At 40.8% G+C, this 22,290-nt stretch overlaps 1 protein-coding gene across 3 annotated transcripts in view; it reads left to right on the plus strand.

Annotated features, from left to right (window-relative positions):
* Nucleotides 1–13,302: 13,302 nt before the first annotated feature.
* The window catches only part of NUP58 (nucleoporin 58), a 49,072-nt gene continuing 40,084 nt past the window's right edge, over nucleotides 13,303–22,290 (plus strand). Inside the window, exons 1-3 of one of the 3 annotated variants that reach the window (XM_004054276.5) lie at nucleotides 13,303–14,338; nucleotides 20,212–20,354; nucleotides 21,659–21,694. In XM_004054276.5, coding sequence (XP_004054324.3) covers nucleotides 14,232–14,338; nucleotides 20,212–20,354; nucleotides 21,659–21,694 — 286 coding nt within the window. In that variant the 5' untranslated portion in view covers nucleotides 13,303–14,231. The remainder of the gene's footprint in view (nucleotides 14,339–20,211; nucleotides 20,355–21,658; nucleotides 21,695–22,290) is intronic. The other 2 variants (XM_019039827.4, XM_004054277.5) reach the window with 2 other exon arrangements.

A 22,290-nucleotide genomic window follows, 5' to 3' on the forward strand; every position in this document is an offset into this window, starting at 1 on the left:
ACTCGGGGCAGGCAGGCAGAGCGTCTGTGGACCGAGAGCGGCTTGCTGGTTCGTCCCGGACAGCGGCGGAGCCCACAGCGCCCCCTGCTGGAGGAGGCCGATACTGCTCACCACCCCACCCGAGGCGGCCTTTGTCATCCCGCCGAGCGGACGCGCGGGGCGGTCAGGGGAGGAAGACTGCGTGAGAATGGATCCCGAGTAAAGGGTTCTTGTGGGGTGAGGGCAACACTGGAGGATGTTCTGAAGTCCATCGCCATACCAATGGACAGCACCAAATTTAATTTGAGCTGCAGTTCTACTCATAAGAATGTATTCTAAGGAAATAATCAGATTTGGAGTTATTATTCTAAGGAAATAACCAAATAAGGAAACCAGCCTTATTTGAAACAATCAATTCTCCAATCCTACGGATTCCTTATTCGTACCTCAATTTCACACGATGTTAGCACCAGCATCCATTAAAACTCATCCTGTAGAGGGATATCACATAACGAAAATGTTAATGCTGCATTAATGAGTGAAGAAAAAACTGACTATGGAACAATAAGTTCAATGTAGCCGTGCTCTGTAATTTTTATTTATGTAAACAAAAAGTTTACATTTCTAGGTGAGGGTTACAGGTAATTTTTGTTAGAACACGTCTAATATGATACTTCTCAGCCTGGAGTGAGTTTTCTCCCCGGGGGACATTTGGTAACATCTGGAGATATTTTTGGTTGTCTCAAATGGTGGTGGTGGTGGTGGGGGTGGCGGCGGGGGGCAACTGGTGGGTGGAGGCCAAGTCGCAAGTCGGCTGCTGAACACCCTACTAGGCACCAGACCAACCCCCCAACTACAGGGAATTATCCGGCCCAGAGATGACAACAGTGCAGAAGTTGAGAAACCCTGCTCTATGCCAGGCGCGGTGGTTCACGCCTGTAATCCCAGCACTTTGGGAGGCTGAGGCGGGCGGATCACTTGAGGTCAGGAGTTCGAGTCCGAGAAACTCTGCTCTACGTTTTGTAAGTATTCTGTACTAAGCCGGTTAAGGTTTGTAATCTTCATCTTTCATACCGTGATTGGTGTTAGAAAAGCCTAACATCTAAATTTTCTTTTATAATTAAAAATTTTGTTTCACTTATTTGTTTCATTTTGTTCAAGTTGTCTTGGTTTGTTTTGTTTTGAGTACCTACGATGTTTCAGACAGATTGCCAAAGCAATGGAGATGGTTATTAAACACAACAGCCTTTGCGGTGGAGTTGCTGACTCCTCTAAGCTAAATATGTAATAAGAGTTACATTAAACCACCTAGAAACAAACCTTAGTACAGTATCACATCCACCCCCTTCCCCCGAAAAAAACCCCACAAATTCTGCTCAGAAAAAAAAAAATAATATATATATATATACATATATATATATATAGAGAGAGAGAAAAGTAATGTAGGTCTTTACTGAGGATTGCTTTTTGAGAAAACAGAAAGAGGTGAATTGTATAGCATACAGCAAGACTTTCTTAACAAAACTTTTTATATCATTTTCCTCCCAATTTACATCTTCCTCCTTCCCCATTCCCCTACAGATCATCCTCCCTCTTCTCATCTCCTCACTTCCTGTGTCCTCTCTTTACCAATTCTCACGGAGAGGCAATCATAATGATGTCAGGTGACCAAATGTACTGAGTGCTTTATGGGTATTCTGAGGAAAATGCTATTGCTTTCCTTATTTTAGAGATGAGACAAGCGAGACACAATGAAGTGAAGTAACTTGCCCAATATCACATAGCAGATAAAGCCAAGATCCATGTTATAAAGCCAGACAGGCTGACTTCAGAGTCTGTATTCTTAACAACTGTTTTACATTGATTTGCTTCTCAAAATCCATATTAAAGTTCTATTTATGTTAATATGATAGGCTAGAAAATTACCTAGCTTTACAGAAAGAAAGTAAAATAACAGACAAAATATTAAATGACGTTTCTTTGACTCTTGAGTTGAATACTCTTGCACTAGATAGAATATTCCTTACGGTTAAATCTGGCAGTTACTCAGTTCCATTATCTTTCCTGGAGACATCTCTTTAGAGGTCTCCAGATGCTTCTAGGAGCCTTTTCTCCTTTTGCTCCAGTTTGCACTTGTGTTCTCTGAGCCTACTGAATGGATATTATCCTGGGACTCTCCTCACCATGGGCCTGAGAAATGTGTTGGTTACTTGTGCTGAATTTTTAGATCCTGTGGTTTATCTTTCTTGATTTACTTACTTGCATTGTTTTATTTTGATGTAGTATATTCTGTATTAACTTCCTGAGAAAGGGTGAATGGAGCATAAATCCTTGATGGGAAGTTTGGCTAGGTCTAGAATTCTGTAATTTTGATTAGGATTTTGAAAGCTCCCAGAGACATATCCTGACTTTCAATGCAGTTGTTCAGAAATCCGATGGCATTCCGATTTCCCTTTAGGTGTCGCTTCTACTTTCTCAGGATGCTTTTTGGATCCCTTTATCTCCAATGATCTAAAATTTCAACATAATAAACCTTAGCTTTCTTGTTTATTTTTCTGCCCAGTGTTTTGAGCTCTGTAATCTGAAAACATAAGTCCTTCAATTCTGGGACATTTTCTTGTATTATTTCTGTAATAATTACTGTTTCGTTCTTTTTCCTTCTTCCTTTTTCTTTCTTCCCTTTAAAATTTTTTTTTATTCTTCTCACCTGTCTTCTCTCCCTCATCTTTCTTCTTTCCTATTTCCCTCCTGTCCTTTCTCCTTTCTTTTTATTTTGTTTTATTTTTATTTATTTATTTTTGAGACAGGGTCTCACTGTGTCACTGAGGTTGGAGTGCAGTGGCATGATCTCGGCTCACTACAGCCTCAACCTCTCAAGTTCAAGCAATCTTCCCACCTCAACCTCCTGAGTAACTGGGACTACAGGTGTGCACCACCAAGCCTGGCTAATTTTTGTATTTTTTGTAGAGATGGGTTTTTTCCATGTTGCCCATGCTGGTCTCAAACTCTCGGGCTCAAGTGATCTGCCTGCCTCAGCCTCCCAAAGTGCTGGAATTACAGATGTGAGCCACTGTGCCCAGCCCCTTTCTTTTTTCAGTAGAAATTCCTGGTCTGACTTCCTAATTTTACTATTCTTTCACTCCTATTTTTTTAAGAATTTACCTTTCTAATCTGCTCTCTAGGAAATTCTTAATACTTCATTGTTTCTAATATTTTTAGAATACTCCATTATTTCTAATATTTTTAATTGCTGCAATTATATATATGTATATGTGTGTATGTATGTGTATATATACACATATACATGCACATACATATATAATTGTAGACAAACCTTGTGCTCAGATCTTGGATTCTTCTTTTTTTTCCTTTTTTGTCTACTGAGCACAAGGTTTGCCTCCCAAAGTGCTGGGATTACAGGCATGAGCCACTGTGCCTGGCTTATATTTTTAATTTCTAAGTGTTTTCACTTTAAATAGACTTTATTTTTATTTATTTATTTTTTTTTTTAGAGATGAGGTCTCGCTATATTGCCCAGGCTGGAATGCAGTGGCTGTTCATAGGTGTGATCATAGTGCACTACAGCCTCAAACTCCTGGGCTCAAGCAACCTTCCTGTCTCAGCCTTCTGAGTAGCTGGGAATACAGGTATGCTATACCACAAGATGCTCCAGGCTCATCTTGCATCTTTCCGACCCCAGCCCTAGAATCATCCATTTCCCCAAGGAGCCCTGGTTCCTTTTATTGGAAAATGTTATTAGAATCCAAGATCTGTTCTGAACCCAAGATGACCTAACTGGAAAAAAAAAGAATCCAAAATCTGAGCACAAGGTTTGTCTACTAGAATGTTATTGTTTCTAAGTGAAGAGATCTTTTTGGTTACATACATTTTCCTATTTTTCTTTGTTTTTCAGTTTGTTCATGTATTTGTTTTCTAGCCTCCTGCTCTGATACATGTAAGAGCTCATCTCTCCTAGGTGAATAATAGTTTTCATTTATTTATATATTTCTTGTAATTTTTGCTTCCTGAACCCTATTCCTTTTAGGTTCTCTCTACGTTTGCTGTTTTGGTCTCTGACTTTGATGTCAGAAGCGATCCTCCAATATCTAATCATCTTTAATGGTCCTTTCCAGCAATAAAATGCTGATTGGAAACTTACTCTTTATAGGAGAATTTGCCTATTGTTAAGCTTCATTATTGAATGATGGGGTAGGGGCTTGGTACTTTTGTTGGGGGTCCCTACATCATTATTTGAAGACCCTGTGCATGTGAAGGGCACAGGGAGCTCTGGGAACAGATGTCCTGTTAGCAGCAGTAGCTGAGTAGAAGCCCCAGTCAGGTACCATATATAGGATCCAGACGATCCAGGCCATCTGCTTCTCTGTTGCCAGCTCTCCCCTTGGTGATTACTGCAAGGAACAAAGAGACCCATTTCCCCTCAATACAAGGGGTGGGAAATGAAGAGACATTGGAAAGAGAAGAGGTTCATTCACTAATATTTGTTTTATTGTTAGTAATATTTATAAAGCACACGATCCAGTTTCAGAGGATTCAATATGCACCTGTGTTCCTACATTCCTATCCTTCCCTTTAAAAATGTTGACATACAATAAAATTCATCAGATTAAGCATTTTCTGCTGCCTGATCTCATCAATTATGCCAAGAGCACACTTAATACTGTTACAATTCAACTGAGTAGTCCACTGCAACTTACAAACTCATCTGAAGGAAGATAATCAGGAAGAGATTTGTTTTTAGGGTTAGTTAGACTGGTGAATATCAAAATACCAGTGTAATCATTGACCACAAGAAAGCAGATGGGAATGAAAGTCAGCATGTTCTCTTCCTATAAAGCTTGGGCGGAGGTCACATTACAGTTGAGAAGATTGCTTAGTTAGCATGAATTCAGAGCAGGGGAAACTAGCTGCATGATAGGAGAGGCTGTTGCCATTCAGCAAAGGTCTTGATGCATCAGTCAGCCCATCAGGATGTACCAACCACAAGAAAAGGCAGGAGGGGCTCTGGGCCAGGCAGGCCTCTGGAGGCAGCCCTGAAGATTCATTATTTGAGGGAAATATTAGATTTCCCTAAACTAGGCCTCATTATTGAACAATCCTCCCTCTAAGGGCCCTATTCTGTCTTTAGATATGCCATTTCATCTGCTAGGTTCATATCAAGATGTGGTATAGAAGCTATGCTGTCTTTTTAAGGAGACATATCTGTAACTTAATTTTGTTTTAATGTATATATTTATAATTTCCTTTATCATCCAACTTCTAGGAGACATCAGGTTTTTTCTTACATGTGCCTACAAAAACAACTTAAAATAGTGACATGACTAATAATTGATGATTTTAATAAAATATCATTTTCTTAATTGACTTTGCAATTAAAGACGGAGTTTTTTTGCACAAAAAGTTGAAAGTTAAAATTCACAAAAAGCATCAAAGAAACTATTATTACGGTTTGAAATAATGAGGAATCAGATTTTTTTTTTTTTTTTTTGAGACAGAGTCTCACTCTGCTGCCCAGGCTGGAGTGCAGTGGCGCCATCTCAGCTCACTGTAAGCTCTGCCCCCTGGGTTCAAGCCTCAGTCTCCTGAGTAGCTGGGACTACAGGTGTGCGTTACCACACCCAACTAATTTTGTATTTTTTAGTGGAGACGGGGTTTCGCCATGTTGGCCGGGCTGGTCTCGTACTCCTGTACTCAAGTGATCTGCCCACCTCGGCCTCCCAAAGTGCTAGGATTACAGGCATGAGCCACCATGTAATCAGAGTTTTCTGCATTTGTTTCTCTGTAATGTTTAATGCTTATTTTTACACTACTAAAAAAAAAATGAAAAGTGCCCCTATAAAAGGCACAAGAGATATTTGATATTTTGGTTATTATGTAAGAAAATATTTTACATTTAACAATAAAATATTGGTACTTTTTTTGGGGGGGGGAGGCTTAAACAACAGAAATTTATTGTCTTGCAATTTTTTTTTTTTTTTACTTTAAGTTCTGGGATACATGTGCAGAATGTGCAGGTTTGTTACATATGTATTAATGTGGTATGGTGATTCGCTGTACCTATCAACTCATCATCTAGGTTGTTCTGTTGTTGTTGTTGTTGTTGTTGTTGTTGTTTTGAGATGGAGTCTTGCTCTGTTGCCCTGGCTGGAATGCAGTGCACGATGATCTCGACTCACTGCAACCTCTGCCTCCTGGGTTCAAGCGATTCTCCTGCCTCAGCCTCCTGAGTAGCTGGGACTACAGGCACGTGCCACCACGCCCAGCTAATTTTTTGTATTTTTAGTAGAGACGGGGTTTCACCTTGTTAGCCAGGATGGTCTTGATCTCCTGACCTCGTGACCCGCCTGCCTCGGCCTCCCAAAGTGCTGGGATTATAGGCGTGAGCCACCACACCCTGCCGGCCCATCTAGATTTTAAGCCTTGCATGCATTAGGTATTTGTTCTAATGCTCTCCCTCCCCTTGCCCCCTAACCCCTGACAGGCCCCAGTGTATGATGTTCCCCTCCCCGTGTCCATGTGTTCTCATTGTTCAACTCCCACTTATGAGTGAGAACATGTGGTATTTGTTTTGCGGCTCCTGTGTGTTTGCTGAGAATGATGGCTTCCAGCTTCATTCATGTCCCTGCAAAGGACATGAACTCATTCTTTTTTATGGCTGCATAGTATTCCATGGTGTATATGTGCCACATTTTCTTTATCCAGTCTATCATTGATGGGCATTTGGGTTGGTTCCAAGTCTTTTGCTATTGTAAATAGTGGATGCTTTTATAATTATGTTTACTGTTTACCAGCGAATGGAATATTATAAAAGCAATCACAATTCCTAATCTTGGTGCTTCTTAAGTAAGCATAAATTGTTAAAAGAGCAAGAATATTTCACTTGATTTCATTTCTTGGCTTTTATTTCTAGGAGTTTTATGGAAGAAGGTGAAGTCTATGATTAGAATTCTCTGTGAAATCAAAGATATCTGAATTCAGATCTCATTTCTGCCACTTTCTAGCTGTGAATTTAGTCAAATTATTTAACTTCTCTAACTCTTGATGTCCTTATCTGTAAATAGTGGTACTTATCATTATGTTATCCATTGAGTTATTTGTACAGGTTAATGAAATAATGAACAGAAGTACTTAGCATAGTAGCTGGCCTCGGTAAGTGCTCAATAGCTGGATATAGCGGCCTTTGCCTATAGTCCCAGCTACTCAGGAGGCTAAGGCAGGAGCAATCAGAGCTCACTCAGCTCACTTGAGCCCAGCAGTTCGAGGCTGCAGTGAGCTATGATTGCACTATTGCACTCCAGCCTAGGTGACAGAGGAAGACCCCCATCTCTAAAAATAATAATAATAAATAAATGCTCAATAAATAATAGTTGTGTGTATGTACATGTTAAGCAGAATAAATCCTAGAGTTCCCAGAAATATCTAGATACCTGTCGATCCTCATTCTAGATCTTCACCATGAAGTTCAGAAATGTGCTTGGATCAGGCTGTGTTCATTTGGGGAGACTGAACTTGTCTCAGGATGAAATTTGTCTGAATGCACTGTATACTGTATTCAAGTGATCACATTATGTATTCTGCACCTCTGCAATTGAGGAGGTACACCTGGCCCAAGGAAGTGCACATGTCCAGGTTATACTCATGCTGGGCTGGAGGAAGACATACTAGTATTATGTTTCCATAAGGTTGGTGTGATGCTTACTCTTTCAGGATCTAGTGGTTCAGAGACTTGCTCCTCATTCTGTCTTTAAAAAGGTTACTAGCCATTTTTTTTTCTAAGTGTCCTTCTCTCTAAATCCTTTAGATAAGTAAACCTTGATGATTTAGCCAAGTGGTATCTGAGTCTGTGTTTTTGCACTTGCTATTGACATTGGCTGACACAGTGGTTAGTCATGCTCTAGTCTACATGACCACTTTATTGAACACTGGGTTCTGTGGGGTGCGAGCAGACAGTATCTTTCTTTTGCTCCACCGCTACCCTTCAAGCCTGCTTTGTTGGCTGTCTCTTCACCTCTCCTCAATAGGAGCTTGAGCTGATCCTGGAGAAGTACCTGTTTCTCTCATATTTTAGAGTAACCTGACATATATACTTCAAAATGTATCCAGTTCAAAGCTTCTCCTTTTCCCTATACCACCCAGGTTTGATGACAGTGGGATGGAGGTGGGACGGGGTAGGAGAATCTGTTTTGACCGTCTTGGCCCACTTTCTTCCTCCTTGCTGTCTAGCTCCTATTTTGGCTCCCCGAGCATCAGGTCTTACTTGACAAAACCTTTTATAATCTGGCATCACTGATTTGTGTGCAGCAGATGCCTGAATGCCTCCTCTTTCTCCCTTGGACAACTCAGTCAATTACTTAACCCTTCATCCAACCTCTGGGGCTTGCAGAATGCCTTAATTCCCTGAAGTAGGTGCAGCTCTCTCTAGTTCATTTCTTACAAGCTGACTCTTGGTTTCTGATATACACAAGGCTTGGCTACTCCTGTTTTTCTGGATTCCCTTGAAACTTGTCTGTGTCTGTACAATAACTCTGTGTTCCCACACCTCCACCATATATGCACACACTAATGCTTGAACTACCTTGAGAGAGTTCCTATTCTTAGCAATAAAAGAGGTCTAATTAGATTATGGGGAAACTGCTCAGAGCAAAGGGAATTGGGCAGGCTTAGGGAACTTTTATCCATGAGATGGAAAAGACATGAATATACTCCTGCTTCATGGAGGTGAACATCTGTCTAGTGACCAGAATATGTGTATCCGTCAAGCACAATGACTTGTTTCCATGAAAGGTGGGAGCAATAAGTGCAGATATATTGTTCCTCTTTGGCTGCCATTTTTTTTGAGACTACATGTTGACCACTGACTTTCTGTTGGCGTGTTTCAAGGCAATTACATAATAGGTTGTTCGTGGCATTTTTATTGTTATATTCCAGCCCTATATATATTATTGACTTTTGTCAATCTTGGATATTTCCTAGGTTTCCTCAGTAACGCATGTAAAATTCATCTTTTGGGGTGAACTCCTACTAAAAAGGTATACTACATTTAGTTAAGAATAATAAAGATTCAGCTCTAATGGACTAAATAACATACAAATAGACTTTTCTCTCATTTAAAAGAAATCTGAAGGTAGGTAGTATAGGGCTGGCATGGTGCCTCTACAGTATACCATCACGGACCTAAGCTCATACTATTTTTTTGTGATACCCTCCTTTGCATATGACTTCCATTCTTAAAGTCACTCATGGACCAAGATGGCTATTGGAGATCCAGCCATTGTGTCTAAGTTCCAGGTAGTAGGAAGAAAGGAGAAGAAAGTCAAAACAGATGTATGCCAGCTATCTGTCCCCAAGAAAATGAGTGATTCTGGAAGTCTCATCTCATGTTTCCTACCCACCTCTACCTATAAAGGAAGCTGGAGACATATAGTTGTTTATCTGGTTAGTTTGCCATTTTGGAGAAAACTGAGGTTTTAAGGAAGAAGGAAGGAAAGAATAAATATTGGTGGCCAGATGATAGCGTCCATCATTTATCTTATGTTGACATTGCTTAGTTTCTCTTCTCAGCCTTCCTTATTCACTAAAGTTGTCAAGTCATAAAAGCAACTTTTTCAGGTCCCATCTCTGCCAATAGGAAGGGTGTATTTCAAAATAAATGACTATAGTTTGAATTACATACATTTAGCTTTATGGATAACTCCTTACATTTATTTTTCTCATTTATTGGGTGATGAGTGAAAAAATTCATCAGGAAATAGACAATTACTGTTCTGACCGGTGATTGGGAACGTTTGTTTTAGCTTTAAGCTTTTCCCCCTTAACTTTTTAGTTTGAAAATTTCAAACCTACAGAAAAGTTGTAAAATTATTACAATGAACACCCATATACCTTGTTTTGACAGTCATCCTATAATTTGCATTATTGATTTATCTCTCTATATACATTTGGTTGTTGTTGTTGTTGAATCACTTGAGAACTTAATGAATTTTTAAAGTGGAAGGACACTACTCAAATATTTAAAACCCTAAAATATTTAAGACCTTTTCTGAGAATAATTTTCAAGATAAAGACTGTGATTGAAGGCAAATGGTTACATGTAATTTCTAAAAGATAACCTCTCTTCTGGATATTTCAGAGGACCAGAACTGGAGATATTACAGACTCCTTTCAACAGACTTCAGATTCCCACTTCCTTTCTGTCTTAGAACCTCTGCTGAGAGAGGTTCTCAAATGGTTATCCTGATCTGAGCACCCCCACCAAAGCAAACCTATTTTAGATATATTAATGCAAACACAAATTAGAAGTTTTAGCCTGGGCAACACGGCGAAAACCCATCTTTACAAATAAACAAATTAGCCGGGCATGGTGGTGGACACCTTTATGTAGTCCGAGCTACGCGGGTGGCTGAGGTGGGAGGATCGCTTGAGCCAGACATGCAGAGGTTGCAGTGAGCCAAGATGGTGCCACTGCACTCCAGCCTGGGCACAGAGCCAGACCCTGTCTCAAAAAGGAAGAAAAAAAAAATTTTTTTTACAGTGCTATTTCTGTTTGGATAATTCAGTTTGATTATGACATTAACAATGTCATCATCCTGCTGACAAATCAGCAAAAGATGCAGTTCTCTAACAGAATGCTTACAATATAAGAAGCAAGGGAAGACAAAATGGCCTACTCTAGAATTTGGAATCTGAAGCACTTGCTTCATCCCTGGAAGCAGCAATTCACATAGAACTGACACATAGGTTCAAGTCCTCTAATGTTAAAAAGCGTAATATTTAGAAGATCCTTTGGGATAGGATTTGTTACTCTACTTAGACTAGGTCAGGAAGGTTAAGCCAGATTCCAGGGCTCCATGGTTCTGCTCGGTTGCAGATAGGATTCAGACTTATGTATGCGTAATGCTCAGTTACTGCTATTTTACTGTTTTCCATTCACTAACCAAACCATTGAGCTTATTGAAAACTGCTTTCTTTGGAGTTTCATTTCTGTAGAATGTAAGGATGTAATTTCTTTCTTCACTAATAGGACAAGCGGCACAAGGTATATGAGATGAGAAGGGGTCTCCGAGATCTAGTCTTATACTTAGTGCATCTAGTGGTAGATTGCAATACTGCTCAGCAAATATTCCAGATTTTGTCTCTGCAGTGCTCCTCCTTGAGTGATTTGGGGATTTATTACTGTAGTATAACTTAAAATATTCTGCCAGATACAAGGCAAGAAATGCTACACTAAAATTTTGATAAAACAAAGTTGAAAGGATAGTTTGCTTGTTAATTGGAATGGCTTCCCCCAAAACCCAAACTTTAATCTAAGTCAGATTTCCTTTATTTCTTTTATAAACGTTCAGCTTCAAAACAGTTATAGATGTGGCTGGGCACGGTGGCTTACGCCTGTAATCCCAGTACTTTGGGAGGCCGAGGCAGGCAGATCACAAGGTCAGGAGATTGAGACCATCCTGGCCAACATGGTGAAACTCCGTCTCTACTAAAAATACAAAAATTAGCTAGGCATGGTGGCGCATGCCTGTCGTCTCATCTACTTAGGAGGCTGAGGCAGAAGACTCGCTTGAACCAGGGAGTCGGAGGTTGCAGTGAGCCAGGATCTAGCCAGTGCACTCCAGCCTGGTGACAGAGTGAGACTCCATCCAAAAAAAAAAAAAAGTTACAGATTTACAGAATTATTATATTGTGTGCTCATATTCCTCACACCCAGTTTCCCCTATTAGGAAATTAGTCCCTATGATATTTTTACATGTTCTTTCTTTCCTGTGAATATTACAAGTCTTGTTCATTGTTATACATTTCTTAAGTGCCAGCCATTTTGCTATTACTAATCGTAGGTTGGTATTCTTCAATAGTTTTGGAAAGAAAACAAGAGAAAATAAAAAGACATAGGGAGTGCCTTTCTATCTTCCCATAAAAATCATGTGGATCTTTTTTCTTTTCAGTCAAAAGGAAGTCTCCTAGACTTTATGTGAACAATCCTCTTACTGACCACCCTATAGCCATCACTGAAAATAGCTTTCTCTATATCACCGAAGCTTTAAAACTCACAACAATCTTTTATTTTTGCCTCCTGTTCGATAACTATGAAGTTTTTATTTATATCTTAATCCAAATATATCCCTTTTTTCTTTTTTATCTTTCCCATTATGACCTCCATGACGTTTAAAATGTTATGGCCGGGCACGGTGGCTTACACCTGTAATCCCAGCACTTTGGGAGGCTGAGTTGGGCAGATCGCTTGAGGCCAGGAGTTCGAGACCAGCCTGGCCAACATGGTGAAAACCCATCTCTACTGAAAAATACAGAAATTAACCGGGCATGGTGGCGTGCGCCTGTGATCCCAGTTACTTGGGAGGCTGAGGAAGGAGAATCGCTTGAACTCAGGAGACGGAGGTTGCAGTGAGCCGAGATGGCGCCACTGTATTCCAGCCTGGGCAACAGAGCGAGACTCTGTCTCAAAATTAAGTAAAATATAAATTAAATTTAAAAAACAAAATAAAATGTACGTTTCTTTTTAATTATACAAACACAGAGGTGGTGTATTAGTCTGCTTGGCTGATATAACAAAATACCATAGACTGAGGTGGCTATAACAACAGACATTTACTTCTCTCAATTCTGGAGGCTAAGTCCCAGATAAAGATGGGGCAGTTTGGGTTCCAGGTGAAAGCCCCTTCTTGCTCTGTCCTCACATGGCACACAGAGGAGAACAAGCTCTTCGTTGTTTTTTCTCATAAGGGCACTAATCTCGCCATGGGGGACCCACCAAGGTGACCTCATCTAAATTGAATTACCTCCCAAAGGCTCCATCTCCAAATACCAACATATTGGGGTGGGGTAGGGCTTTAACATATGGATTGGGGGAGGAGGGAAATAGTTCAGTCCACAGCTGGTGGCAATGCCCAAGCTCAACGCAAGATTAAAGTACTGAATTAGGGAGAGCTGTGAGATGAGGTTAGAAAGACTAATCATACGGAGGTCATCAAGTGCCAAACTAAAGAGCCATTGGGCTTTTTAGATCAAAACTCCGGGGGTTGCTTATGGGATGGATTTTGTTAGAGATCACGAGTAGGAAAACCATTTGGGAGAGTAATATAACAATCCCTGAGGGAAAAATAAAAACTAACACTATGATGACAACCCTCGAATGCACCACCACCAGGAAGCCTTTCCTGATGCTTCGCCAGAGAGGTTCTCTTTAAACGCGAATTTTTCTTGAGTTACCCTAGAAATGTAAGTTACACCTCACATTTCGCCTTCTCTCGTACATGTTGTTGTGCCTTTCCTAATCCTTCCACTTTGTAGTTCCTCCAGCACCGGATGTGTCCGAGCGCCCTTCTGGCGGAGCCACACGCGCTCGGCCCAAGGTTCCGCCCTCCAGCATCAAGATGCACGGACAGTATTTGTGGACTTGACCGCATCCCAGGAAATCCAGCGGGCCTGGCCACTTCTGGGCGCCAGGACCACAGCCGGCCACCCCACGGACGCCTGGGACGCTCTTCTGGGCCCCCTTCGGGGCTGGGCGTCGGGCTCGCAACAACTGCGACCAACTGGCTCCGCGAGGCCTGGGGCGCAGGGGTGGGGCTCACGTCGTGGGACGGTTGCATGGATTATTTTCGATTGATTTCCGAACCTTCAGGAAGCAGACACGCTCCCCTTCCTTCTTAGGGATGGGGCGGCAGCCAACGAAAGCCCGAAGCCGCCTCCTTTTCTGTGTGGGGAGCTTGGAGATGCTCAGGAGGGACCTCCCCGATTCTGCGATTCTGAGCATCATTTTTGGCAGGAGGCTAGATAGAAGTAGTAATTGACATTCATCACCCTAAAGTGCGGATTATGTCAGTACAGATGCTACGACAGAAGAACTAAAAAATGACAGAAATGGTTTTATTGTTTTTAAACTCTGGGAGCCTACTCCTTTAAGAGATTAGGCTGTGCGCCGATTCCCGCCTGGTCCCAGCGTGCCTTGCGCGGCTTGCCGTCGCAGACTCACGTACCCGGGCTCCTTGCGCGACGGTTACACTTCCGGCGGGCTACGTGCGCGCGGCGAGCGCCGGGCGTACTTTTGCGTGGTTGCTCCACCCCCTCAGCCTTGCCTTCGCCGCCGTTGGGGCTGGAAGTTCCCGCCAGGTCCGTGCCGGGCGAGAGAGATGCTGCCCGGCCCGCCTCGGCTTTGAGGCGAGAGAAGTGTCCCAGACCCACTTCGCCTTGCTGACGGCGTCGAGCCCTGGCCAGACATGTCCACAGGGTTCTCCTTCGGGTCCGGGACTCTGGGCTCCACCACCGTGGCCGCCGGCGGGACCAGCACAGGCGGCGGTTTCTCCTTCGGAACGGGAGCGTCTAGGTAACCGCACTTTCTCGCCTTCCTGGGCCGGATTCACCCCCACCCCCACCCCCGCAAAGCCCCCTTGGTGTCCCCATCCTCTCTCTTCCCGCTGGCTTCCTTCCCAGTGGGGCTGGAGAGAAGCACTTAATCTAGCCGCCCGGCGTCGTAGGCCTCTCGCCGCGGTACCCGGGCCCAGCGCGGCCTGGTGAAGTGGAGGGCGGGATGGGTTCTGTGCTGTGAGGTTTCCAGAATCCATGTATAGTTCAGGCATTGTTTGGACCTAATGGGATCTTGACTGCGTGGAAGGGCCTTGGGGTCTACCCCGGAGCTTTAGCGATGTGTCAGTCTTAGGCATAGAATGAACATTGAATGAATGAATGAAATTACAGCATACTGTGGAGTTTTATGATAGATAATTCCGATTTCATTGCAGCATTTGCGGTTTTGGATATGACGGTGTTTTAATAACTTTGTGGTTTTTAACCAGCTTTTCAAGCTTTTGTGCCACATGGGACCTTATCTGTTTTTGTTAAAAAAAAAAAAAAAAAAACACTTTTTTACAGTGTTTATTAGTGGTAATTTTCTGCAGTATGTGCAGATTAGTATATCTGATGCAAGAATGTTGTGTTGTAATAACTCAATTTGTCTTTTACTTAAATTACAAAACGTAGGTGGCATGTTCCTTGTTTTTGTGCAACCCATTAGTTCAGGTGGCGACAAAAACATAACTATCCAGAAAGAAACAAAGTGGTGAGACATTTTAATGAGAGATTTAACCTTTAGAACTCAATTTTTTTTTTAAGATAAAGGTGGAGGGGTTCATAAAGTTAAGGAGTGTGCACACTATCAGCGAGATACTTCCTGAAGCTTAAAAGATGTGGCTGTAGATTTAAAAGGCAAATACTTAAGCATGACCTGCAGTTTAAAAAGGGAGGGAGGAGGAACCACGGACTACACAGTCAATTCAGAAATTTGAATTTTCACCCATACCTCCGTTATTCTTACTCTACTCGCTCAACAACAGGTCCTGATAATGTTACTTCTGCCATTTCTCTTTGTCTTTATTTCCAGTTCCACAACCCTGCTCAGGCTATTGTCATTCGTGGAACAAATATTTATTGGACAGATTCCCATGTGCAAGGCTCTGTTTTAGGTATTAAGAGTCTTGCTCTCTTGATCCTTACATTCTTATGAAGATAATTTTGATTCTTGTCAGATTTTTAACCAGCTGTCTTTCTTGTTTTAGATGAAAACTACTCCAATCAACTTCTTCAATCTGTTGTGCCACATTGTAGCCAGAGTAATTGAAAAACAAAATTCCCATTGCTCTCTCTTTAATCGTTACCCGCCATCGTTAGAATGAAGTTTAAAAAAGAAAAAAAAACTTAACCATAGTCTGCAAGGTCCACTTCTGCTGGAACCTCTGGGGACTCATCTTGAGTCCATCTTTTTATTTTAGCTATCCAGACCCACTGTTAAAAACAAACACACAACTACCACCCTAAATAACTGAAATAAAGTTTCAGAGAAAGATACCCTTACTTCATGGGATGCACTTTGATATTTTCTATTTCTTTTTTTTTTTTAATGTTGCTTATGACTTGATGAATTAATTTTTATATTTCTCTCATGGTCCTGATCTTAGAAAGCCTGTCCTAGCAACATGGCCTTTTGTCTTTTCAGGTGGGCTTTGCCAGCCCCTTCCTTGCAAATATCAAATGGTCTCTTCCCCAGAGAGGCCTTTTCTGACCTGTCAGTCTAGGGGAGATTTCCGTTCTCCTAGTACTCTTAGAGTGCTGATCACAATTGTAATCAGTTTGTTATATTTATTGTTAACTTGTTTGTTGTCAGATCTCAGCACTAGAATAATTAATATGTATGTCTCTCACTGACTAGAAACTGCCTGAGGGCAAGGTCTGAGTCTAATTTACCACCTCATTGTCAGTCCCAAGGACAGTGCCTGGCATAGAAAAAGGGCTTTAATAACAATTTGAATGACTGAGCAAATGAGTTATTGTAATAAGCTATAAAAAATTACCCAAGTTTTAGAGAGGCTTGGATAAATTAATGAAAGAGGAGACTGTCCGACATAAATTTGTTAGAGTGCTGGTTGGGAGGCCTGACAGCCCCTAGTGCCACCTAGTGATTTGATGTCTTGAGGTTGGTCATTTTAGGGGAGTTCTCACATCTGGAAAAGGAGTATAATATATTACCTGAGTTGATGAGTGAGATGAAGTATTTAAATATTTAGCATCAAGTCTGGCACTTGCTAAGTGCTCAGTAAATCTTAGCTATTATGTTAGCTACCAAGTCTGCATTAGGGCAAGCTGGGCAAGTTAAAATAACATTCCAGATGTGATTGAGTCAAGTTGGCTTTTCTACAGTACATCCTATCAAGTCCTTGGCAGATAACATTGGTTTGAGGCAATAATTGGTCAAGTCTAGGGTAGCTTTTGTTTTTCTTGAATTTAGTAAATTTCACTGCCACCAAAATTTCTCTCTTGCTTTTGTGGTAGAGAAAAATTTCATTTTGATGTGTTTCTTTGGCAGTATTTTCAACTTTCATTATGTAATACTTCATAATGTCTTCAGTTATGTTGTCAAGACATTGTGTATATATATATATATATATATATATATTTTTTTTTTTTTTTTTTTTTTTTTAAAGACAGTCTCACTCTTGTTACCCAGCCTGGAGTGCAATGGCGTGATCTTGGCTCATTGCAACCTCCACCTTACGGGTTCAAGCAATTCTCCTGCCTCAGCCTCCCAAATAGCTGGGATTACAGGCACGCTACCACACCCGGCTAAATTTTTTTTTTTTTTTTTTTTTTTTTTTTTTTTGTATTTTTAGTAGAGATGGGGTTTCACCATGTTGGCCAGGCTGGTCTCAAACTCCTGACTTCAGGTGATCCATCCACCTCGGCATCCCAAGGTGCTGGGATTACAGGCGTGAGCCACCACACCCAGCCACCAGTAATGTTTTAGTATCCCCCAAATACTCATTTACCCTACTCCACATTATACACACAACAGTGTCAAAATAACAATACGATCAGACTACTACCAGCTAAGCTAAATGTTTTGGCATATATGCCCCTTTTATGGTTGTACTACCTATGTTGTCTGGATATAGCCATTACATACTATATTCTTTTGCTTGTAGCGCTCACTTAGGTTTCTGTGTGTGTGATCTCACTTAGTTTTGATTGTAGCAATATGTTGTTAAAAATACCTTTTAAATTAAGACTAAATGTTTAAAGATCTGTGGGTTTTTTTTTTTTTTTTTTGAGACAGGGCCTCGCCCTGTCTCCCAGGCTGGAATGCAGTGGCGCAATCTCAGCCCGCTACAACCTCCACCTCCTGGGCTAAAGTGATCTTTCCACCTCAGCTTCCTGAGTAGCTGGGATTACGTTCAGGTGTGCATCGGCACGCCTGGCTAATTTTTGTTTTTTGGAAGTTTTTTGTTGTTGTTTTTTTGGTAGAGAGAGTTTCACCATGTGGCCCAGGCTGGGCTCAAGCTTCTGGGCTCAAGCAGTCTGCCTACCTCAACCTCCCAAAGTGCTGGCATTACAGGTGTGAGCCACCCGGCCTGGTCAAGATCTGTGTTTTAATTGTTAGCGAGAGCTTACCGCCCTGCTTTGTCTCCTGCCTCGCCTTCATATGCCCAAGGTGCACACAAACACATTTTAAAAATCAGTACTTCTCCTTTTACCTACTCAGTATGGATGGCACATCTCAAGTTCTACCCTTAATAAGCTCCTCCACCTCCATTCCCCTCACAGTGATTAGCTCTTTGCCTCAAACTTCTGCAGTATCTCTTTGCCATCGTTTGGTACTTGATTATAATCTGCCTTATAGTAATTCTAAACTTACTGAAGGTGTGTACATTTCTACTGCTTGAATTATCTCCTGCTTGAGTATTTCTTTTCCTCCTTGTCCCCCAGTGTTTGCAAAAATTTGAGTGGCTTCTTAAGCTGATTATGAAATTGAAGACACCCGGACCCAAGTAACTTGGAGAACTCTTCTGGCTTGGAGTACAGTTATTTGTGTTGTTTATCCCCCTGGTAAACGGCATGTTCCTTGACTAGGGGACATCTTTCTGCTCCCTTGCTATTCCTGGCATAACGCCTTGTACATAATATGTTTAGTTAAATTTATAAGTATCCCTAATGATAACAGTCATAACAACATTTATTGAAGTTAATTCATTCTGTGCTCTGAACCCTTATATTTAAAAAAAAATTTTGCTGGCCGGGTGCGGTGGCTCACGCCTGTAATCCCAGCACTTTGGGAGGCCGAGGCAGGTGGATCACGAGGTCAGGAGATTGAGACCATCCTGGCTAACATGGTGAAACCCTGTCTCTAGTAAAAATACAAAAAATTAGCTGGGTGTGGTAGCAGGCACCTATAGTCTTGAGCTACTCCGGAGGCTGAGGTAGGAGAATGGTGTGAACCCGGGAGGCGGAGCTTGCGGAGTGCCACTGCACTCCAGCCTGGGCAACAGAGTGAGACTCTGTCTCAAAAAAAAAAAAAAAAAAAAAATGCGAAGTGGGTACTGTTAATTCCTATTTTGCAGATGAGGAAATAGAGGCTCAGAAAGGTTAAGTAATGGCACACAAGTACCAGAACATGGGGGGATTGGTACTGGAACCCAGCCACACTACTGCTGCCACGGCTTTTGAGACTTTAAAAATGACATTGGGTTCTCCCACGGTGATTATTCTTTATGGAAGGGCAGCAAAGGAAATAATAAATATGTAGGATAAAGAGAATTCGCCATTATGCTGTATAGTCTCCCTTAAATCTCCTACATAATTTTTGAAGTGTCAACTTGTCAAAATTTGCTTATTTTCACAGTTTGTGTTCCCACCTTTTCATAGCAAATCTGAACCCCTGAGTCTTGATAAGAGTAGTTGAAAAGTTGTGAAGTTTGTTCACTTTCACTTGTTTTTATCAGCTGTTCTTTTTTTAAGCTTTGCAGCGTGCTCTGAAGAGTTTCTGTTAATGAATACATGATCCTGAGACAGGGTGATTTTGCTTTGCGTTTAACTTTTGCCAGGAAATGTCCCCACTAGTTTTTCTATGCTTTTTTTGGTGGTAAAATACCTAACTCTATGCTCTCCCCAACACCACATTGCCCCATGAATGTGGTAATGTAGCAATAAAAAGCTAGTGAAGATAACTTAAAATAACTTTTCTATGACCATTTAAAAATATGCTAGGTTTCAAAAATTGGTGAAAGCAGAATAATTGTGATCCCTACTTATGATTACCTTGAGATCTGGAATCCTTATTGCTGTAGACTGCTTTTCTTGAAATCTGGTATTGTATTTTTTTTTTTTTTTTTTTGAGAGGGAGTCTCGCTCTGTCACTCAAACTGGAGTGCAGTGACACTATCTCGGCTGACTGCGACCTGCCTCCCGGGTTCTAGCAATTCTCCTGCCTCAGCCTCCTGAGTAGCTGGAATTACAGGCGTGTGCCACCACCATGCCTGGCTAATTTTTGTATTTTTGGAAGAGACGAGGTTTCACCCTGTTGGTCAGGCTGGTCTCGAACTCCTGACCTTGTGATCCACCTGCCTCGGCCTCCCAAAGTGCTGGAATTACAGGCGTGAGCCACCACACCCAGCCTGAAATCTGGTATTGTATTTTTTAAGACTACTTTTACATGTGGATTTATTTTTAAGGAAGAACAGAAACATATTTGAACTTGGTGGGTTAAAGGTAAATTTATTTTTCTTTTTGGGTCCTATGACAATGTATTAGATATGTTACGTGAATGAAATTATCTTGAAGAGTTAATTTTTATTTTTCTTAAGTAAATATTGGCTCTAGTAGACTTCCTTTTGTGCATGTGATTTTTGTTTTGTTTTTGTTTCTTTAAATAAGCAACACTTCTGTGGGGCTCAATTTTGGAAATCTTGGAAGTACTTCAACTCCAGCAACTACATCTGCTCCTTCAAGTGGTTTTGGAACCGGGCTCTTTGGATCTAAACCTGCCACTGGGTTCACTCTAGGAGGAACAAATACAGGTGAGGAGGATCTGATCACATTGTCCGAGAGTAGGCTTGGGATATTCTTTCCTAAATTGTGTCCTGTATCTCTCTTTACAAGGATCATCACTGGTAGTAGACCTTAAAAAATGGTAAATGCTAAGATGAAAAGAAATGCAAGGAATTGGAATTAAGGGCTAGTGATAGGCCCAATCATTGACTGTCATCTACTCTGATATAAGGAAGGAAAACATACAAATATTAATTTAAATTTTTGGATTATATAATGTAGTGTTTTTCCTTAGTGGAGATTGTTGTTTAAGCCAGCTTTATCAATTTGGAACATTAACATACATGAGATAATCAGCACCCTTACTGTAACATAATTTCTATTTTTTTTCTTTTTTTAGATACACAGTCTTGCTCTGTTGTCTAGGCTGGAGTGCAGTGGCATGATCATGGCTCACTGTAGCCTCGCAGCCTCTCGGGCCCAAGTGATCCTCCCACCTCAGCCTCCTGAGTAGATGGGACCACACGTGTGTACCACCACGCCTGGCTAATTTTTTTTTTTTTTTTTTTTTTTACTTTTTTACTTTTTGTAGAGAAGAGGCCTCCTCCTGGTCTTAAATTCCTGAGGTCAGGTGATCCTCCTGCTTTGGCCTCTCAGAGTGCTGGGATTATAGGCCTGAGTTACCATGCCTGGTCTATAATTTACGTTCCTAAGAGATGTTTTACATTTTTGTATTATTAAAACAATAAGTGGGAAAAGGGCAATAGGTAAAGGACTTGAAGGTTTCAAAACAATAGAAAGTTTTTGTTTTTAGTACAGCTGGAAAAATAATGTTTCACTGGAGCTGACCATTTAAAAAGTTTGGTTCTTTATTTACCCCTTATTTTCTACCCTTAGAGCCTCTTGGTCATTCTTACTACTTTTTGCGTTGATCTTCCAGCTTTGAGTGCAGCACATTTCACAGCCACATCTAGAAAATGGAAGAACTACAGGAATAAATATGAGCAGATTAGTCAGTGAGCTGCTTGAGACAGCTCAGTATAGCATTTTGTTTGGAGTTGCTTTTTTTGGTCTTGCTTAATTTTGTTATAAGCAATAGTTATTTGCATTTTATAAATTTTATTCCTTAATCAAATTATGTATGGCTTATAATATGAAAACCAGTGCTATGGGAAAAATGCGTGATTAGTGGCAGATACTATGATATGTATTGTTCTAATTAGAAGTGTTGTCACTCCCTGAGGGTGATTTTAAGTCTTTCCCTTATGACAGGTAAACCTAAAGAATGTCATCTTCATTGATGATTAAATTTTATTTTTCTTTTTGTCCCCAGGAATAGCAACAACTATAACTACAGGATTAACTCTGGGTAAGAATTTTTGAGGAAAGATCCCAGCTCTGTGGTCTTCTAATAATTTTAATAAATTGAGTGATCTTTCTACTCTTTTCTCTTCTAATATTTCACAGAGCTGGGGTATAGAAAAAAGTGTGTATCACAGATGGTGACTTATCGGAGAACCTTTCAGTATTTGAGTAGTGAAAAAAAGGAATGACTTCGTAGAGTACTTTTATAATTCAGAAAAGTATTTTAAATGCAGAAATTGTTTTTAATGTGGAAGTTTATTTCATATTACTTTTTTAGTCATTTGACTCCAGTTAGTGGAAAAAACACCAAACTTTAAGCCAGAAATTTTGGAATTAAGCCTCTAAAATACTTGTGAGGCCTTAGGTAAGTTTGGGGGCTTTTAGTTATCTATAAAATTGAGGGTATTGAACTAATATCCAAAGACATAATACTTTCTGTAGTGTTAACGCTAAAGGGAATGTGAATAACTAGGGTTTCAGCCAGCTTTCAACCTGGATGGCAGTAAACAATGTGAAAGGAAAGGAAAAGGAAATGAAAGAACATTCAGAAGCTCTTAAATTGAATTTTAAGTTAAAGGAAAGGAAAAGGAAATGAAAGAA

Source organism: Gorilla gorilla, chromosome 14 (assembly GCF_029281585.2).
Source record: "Gorilla gorilla gorilla isolate KB3781 chromosome 14, NHGRI_mGorGor1-v2.1_pri, whole genome shotgun sequence".
NCBI classification, from domain to species: Eukaryota; Metazoa; Chordata; class Mammalia; order Primates; family Hominidae; genus Gorilla; species Gorilla gorilla.